A 5,245-nucleotide genomic window follows, 5' to 3' on the forward strand; every position below is an offset into this window, starting at 1 on the left:
AGCCCAGAGCCCAAGTTCCAGTTCGGGCCGCGGTACTGGGCCGGTCTCCGATGCTGAAGTGCCGGACGCGGGAATGAACGAACCCAGACGCAGAATCTCCCCTGACAGGGACAGGGCGGAAGGCCGAGCCGCTGGCCGCGCTGGTTCCACACCGGCTGGAGGGTTGACAGGTGGGTTTTGTTTGTCTTCCAGGAGTTGATCTCCGAGGCCCTCCGCGAGACCGGAGTCCGAATCCTCTGGCCCGGGAGAGAACCGCGCGCAGCCCCGCAGTCGCCTCCCCTGTCTCCCTCCCCCGCTCCGCCGGCCCCTGGCCTGGGCGCCTAGAGCACGTGCGGCCCTGAGCCGAGCTCCCCCTCGTCCCCGATGTCCACCTCGTCCTCTGGTTCGGTCAGGACGAAGGGGCCGGCGGGCAGGCTCAGCTGAGCCTCGGCAGCAGCGGCCTCTGGGCCACGAGGGCTGCCCTCCGGGGTCTCGGGCCCGTCTGGTGCTTTGGGTTCGTCTTGACTTTTCCTCAGCTGCTTTTTATGCTTCATCCGCCGGTTCTGGAACCACGTTTTCACCTAGTTTCAGGGAGATAAAAATAAAATGTCATTCCTCCAGATCGGAGCGATTGCTGAGGCTCAGGAAAATGGGTCCATTGACGAGTTATCCACGAGAGCTCTGACAGCCTCAGCTGCTCCCAAATGATCGTCTTAGGTTGAATGCAAACCAAACACCTTAGGCTCCCAGGAGTTATTGTCCCAAAATAATGTTGAGGATCAAAATGGCGTGGCTAGTAATTACCAGCACTGTTACTAATTAGAATTAGTAAGTGCTGCATGTACGAGTCTCTTTTACGCTCAACTTATGTTCCTCTGATTGAGACATCCAAATACCTGGTCCAGAACAACTCCTGGACAGGAAGATGAGACTGGAACTTGCTGGTCCTCACCGGGGAGAAAATCAGACCCAGACCTGGCAGGGCTAAAGAGTTCACAGCAAGTTGCGTTTTGGGGGTACAGAGACTATCAGAGAGGGAGTGGAGGAAGGAGTTTTGAGGTTGCAGGTGAACAGCGCCTGGAGGAAGATGAAAACAGTTCTGCTCAGGACAGGGGAATAGGGAGGGGGCTTAAACTACAGTGTGTGTCGGGGGTGGGGGGCGAGCTGTGGGAGAGACTGAAATAAGAAAAGATGTCCTTGCATGGGTTTCTCTCAGGACAAGAACCCACCCCATCTCTTATCACTTTAGCTCTGGCCTTGGTTACATCTCTGGTCGGAGGGGGAGTAAGGGAGGCTTAGAAATAATATTTCTTAAACTGGAAGCGATCATCAGAAGCACCCGAGGAGTTTTTCCTTCATGTCCAGAGCCCCGCTCGAGAAATTTGGGTTCAGTAAGTCTGGCATGAGGTACTTGTACCGAAGGATCTCGGGAAAAGCCTAGAATAAGGGGCAGCGGGGCCATTTCCACTCGAAGAACTCGACAGTGGGTCCCGAAGATATTAGGAGTTGAGGAGAGGGAAAAGCGAAGCAGAGATCAGGACCTTCCCCCGCTCCTACCTGCGTCTCGGACAGGCTGAGAGCCGTGGCCAGCTCCACCCGCTCCGGCGTGGACAGGTAGCGCTGGATCTCGAACCTCTTTTCCAGGCCGGAGAGCTGCGAGTCAGAGAAGACCGTGCGGGCTTTGCGGCGGCGGCAGTGCTTCCCCGGCAGCTCCGCGTGCTGCGGGTGCGGGAACAGCGCCGGGACCGGCACCCCTGCGGAGAGAACAGCCGAGTGGGCCGGGCCGATCACTCGGCAGCAACCTCTGCTTCGCGCCACTCCCACCCTGGTCCCCAGCGCCTGCCTCCGCCTGTTGACCCAGAGCTTGAGCCCTGCTCCCGGGAATCCCAAGGCAGGAAGAGAGAAAAGCCTCCAGAACAGCGCTTGGAGATCTTTACCTGGAAGGTTATATAGAAATACAAACAATAAACAGTAAGTAAAACGGGAAAGAAAGTAAGAAAATAGATCCGGAGGCCGTTTGAGAAATATCTTCCTGGAGACACTTCGTAGGGGCTGCCCGCGCCGTCTTCAGTTGCGCTTCCGAAGTTTTCTTGCAAATCTCAGATGGTCCAGGAGCTGTCTGTCCCCTTCCGGGAATCCTCCCAAACCCCTGGTGACACTCAGTGCCGTTCTGGGGCTAGCAGAAGAGCGGATAATCATCTTGTCTCCCAACTTCACTAAAAAAAACACCTCTTTCCTGAGCCACCCCCAACCGCCTGCAGCCAAAGGGAACAGAGCAAAACTGTCTTATCCAGAGACTCTGGAGAGAACGGAGGGCAATTCCCGCCTCTCACGTTTCCTCGTCAGTTTCGGGGTCGCGCTGGGAACCCACTTCTCTAATCTGGTCCTCACCCCCCCCCCAATTCTTTCCCTCAAACTCCAAACCCAACGAAAAAGAAGGTTTGACGCTTTTCTCCCGAACTGTGTCAGGGGGAGGCTTCTCTTGACTTTCCCGACCCTCCAAGCTTTACTAAGTGTCTGAGATGCACCGAGCAGACAGAAGCTGCCACAGGCATCGACATCGGCCAATCCCAGGGCAAAAACGAAAACAAAAAACTAGGAGTCTGGATATATCGGGCTTTGGCCACCGCTATACGTGGGGAGGAACTGTGGCCGGCGGGATGGTGAACCCAGTGCGGAGATGCGAACCTCGACGCAGACTTTGTAATTGCTTCCCCAACTCAGTGCTCCATAGTCTGGGTTTTGCCGCTTCACAAACACCTTCAGCTTTTGTTCTGGATTCCAGAGCCCACTCTTCACAAACTGCCTCCTGTCTTCCCCCAGCCCCTGCCACAACCAAGGTTGTTTTCACCTCTGTGCTCTGCGTCTGGACTCAACAAATCATTCTGATTGGAATGAAAATGCCAGAGAAGAAAGAGTGGATGTGGTCTTTCGAAGGGAGACAGAAAAAATCTAGGTATTTCTCCACACACCTCGGTACCCAACCAGACTTTGCTAGTCCCCGTTCCTTGACAGGCCAGAGAAATAAAAATACTTTAGCACCCAGATCCAGCGACCGTCCCCAGAAAGTGGGGCAGAGGAGGGCAGCCCAGCCTAAGACGGTGAGTTAAATGCTAAACGTAGTTGGGGGGGGAAGATAGTTAAAGGGCCCCTTTCCTCCTCGTCCCCCCCCTTCTTTTACCCTTTCTCCCTTATTCGGGCCAGCCCCAACCTTTTGTCCTCAGAGTATCCCAAACCCTTGTTCACTCCATATTTCCCGCAGGATCCGCGAATGCTCAGTACCTGAAGAAGAGAGCTGGCCTGGAGGAAGCGTTTCGAGCTTCTCAGCTGGACATTTGAGTTTCCGTTTCATGGGACGGGATGGTCAAGTGTCTCCCTCTCAGAGGGGAGAGGCGGAGAATCGGAATTGAGAGATTGACTAAAGTGGCCAGGAAGATCACGAGTAGGGAGACTGAGTACTGCCCACCAAGAATATCGTCAAACCCATTTACCTCCAGCTGCCTCTTGGCCAGGCATGTCTCCTCCGTTATAAAAAGTACGGAGTGACCATGAATGATCCCCGTAGGCTGGCATGCCTCAAGGGAGCTCCACGTGCTCTCATTCATATCCCCAACCTTCCACTGTCACTTAGAGACAGAGGCCACCAAGCCAGGCCAAGCCAGCTCTGGCCTTTCCTTGGCTCTATCACAGGCTCAGGATCTGTGACAAAAGACCTGCTCGCTCTCTCTCCCCATACCTTGAGACCCCTGTTACTTACCCGAGGTGGTAAGGAAATAAGGGTGGTGGTGGTCTCCCTTGTGCAGAGGGTGATGGGCATGAGGAGCTAGGAGGGTAGGTGTGGGCATGAGGGGGTAGCCATAGTCTAGCAGAGGCACTCGAGATGCCAGAGAGCTGGTGAAATGGTCGGGGCCCACCTCCCTCAGTGGCTTGGGCTTGTGCAGCAGGATGTCCTCGATGAAAAAGGATGTGGGCCTCTGAGAAGACGCCGGGTGTAGAGGAGAGGTGAAGTTGAGATTCATTTTGAGCAGAGCGCCTGCCACAGGGCGAGGGCCGGGGACGAAGCGCAGGAAGCAGGTGGTCCCTCCTAAGCCTGCTTGAGAGCGGACAACCACCCTCGGAGGCTCGGATTTCCGCTGCTCTCTCCTCGGCCTGGGCTACCCCGGGCGCTGGAGAGGCGAGAAGACAAGCTCCTGGGTAGGTTGGGTCTATGTGCTGGAGAATTGGCAGCTTGGAGAGGGGAAGCCGGGAGAGCCAATGGCGAGGCTGCCAGAGGCAGAGGGGAGGGTGAGGCGGGCTCGGGGCGGGGCGGGGAGCTGTCCGCGGTGCTGAACGCTCCCGGCTAAGCTTGGGGAGAGAGGAGCCGACCGGGTTCTTGGTCCTACCAGGTTTCTCGACCTCAATTTCTGCCCCGCCAGGGCAAGAGCTGCTTTGTTCCCAGTCGTTTTAAAAGAAAGCTAACAGGAAAAAGTCTCTGTTGTCCGACAAACTCCTGCTTAGAGAGGAGAAGGCATTAAAAGGGCCCCAAAGCAATAAAGATAAAGCACTTATTCAGGCATTTGGGCCTGCGATTTAAAAGTTTCAAATACTGATAGCAGAGGAAAAGGGAAGAAATGAGAAGAAACAGAGCCCACTACTTTAAGTTACTAGACCCAACTTAAATTGATAGTTGAGGGATGACTGAATCAGTGAGGTGAATAAAGAAAATGGTGATGAAGATTGTAACATTCTTTCCCTAAGTCATAGGAAGTGGATGGGAGAAGGGTTATATCTACATTAGTCAAGTAATTCGGTCTATGTAAATATGTCTTAGTGCCATTCTCCAGGTCCACTCAAATTTCTATTACTTCCTCATAATTTCACTCACTCAGTTTGCTATTTCTGCTGTATTACTCCTTCCAACCCTGACCCCCCGAAATAATTGTACTAGGTTTTTACCTCCTGTTCCTTTTCCCAGACTCTTTTCTTTCATTTTCCTACCTCCCATTTTTTTTTTTTTCTGTTTGTCTTTTTCTAATCTGTCACTTTTATTTCCCTGGAGTCAATTTGCTAAAATTAAGGTGATCAACCGCAACACAGCAGGGGTAATTTCATCTCACATCTCTGAAAATTGCTCTAATTACTGATGTCAAACTTGGGGAAATTAAAAGAAGCCACTTCTCTTCCATCTCCCCATTTTTAAGCTCTAATTTGTTGAAATCTAGTCATCATCACAATTCCAATCACTACTGCTAATAGTAAAAGTGTTTTAATAGAGACTGAGTCCTCA

At 53.1% G+C, this 5,245-nt stretch overlaps 1 protein-coding gene across 1 annotated transcript; it reads right to left on the reverse strand.

The window, feature by feature from the left end:
• Positions 1-320: 320 nt before the first annotated feature.
• Positions 321-3,998, reverse strand: BSX (brain specific homeobox). Its single transcript, XM_063092677.1, has 3 exons — positions 3,737-3,998; positions 1,537-1,733; positions 321-560 (listed from the first exon to the last, which is right to left on the reverse strand). The coding sequence occupies exons 1-3, from the start codon at positions 3,996-3,998 to the stop codon at positions 321-323; spliced, it is 699 nt and encodes a 232-aa protein (XP_062948747.1).
• Positions 3,999-5,245: the final 1,247 nt, after the last annotated feature.

This window comes from Cynocephalus volans, chromosome 4 (assembly GCF_027409185.1).
Source record: "Cynocephalus volans isolate mCynVol1 chromosome 4, mCynVol1.pri, whole genome shotgun sequence".
Classification (NCBI taxonomy): Eukaryota; Metazoa; Chordata; class Mammalia; order Dermoptera; family Cynocephalidae; genus Cynocephalus; species Cynocephalus volans.

Bases quoted from the DNA above. Each gene is read 5' to 3' on its own strand.
- BSX (XM_063092677.1), bottom strand. From the start codon at position 3,998: ATGAATCTCAACTTCACCTCTCCTCTACACCCGGCGTCTTCTCAGAGG. The intron at 1,734-3,736 runs GTAAGTAACAGG...TTCTCTCCGCAG, and splicing joins TTATTTCCTTACCACCTCGG to GGGTGCCGGTCCCGGCGCTG. The intron at 561-1,536 runs GTAGGAGCGGGG...CCCTGAAACTAG, and splicing joins TCAGCCTGTCCGAGACGCAG to GTGAAAACGTGGTTCCAGAA.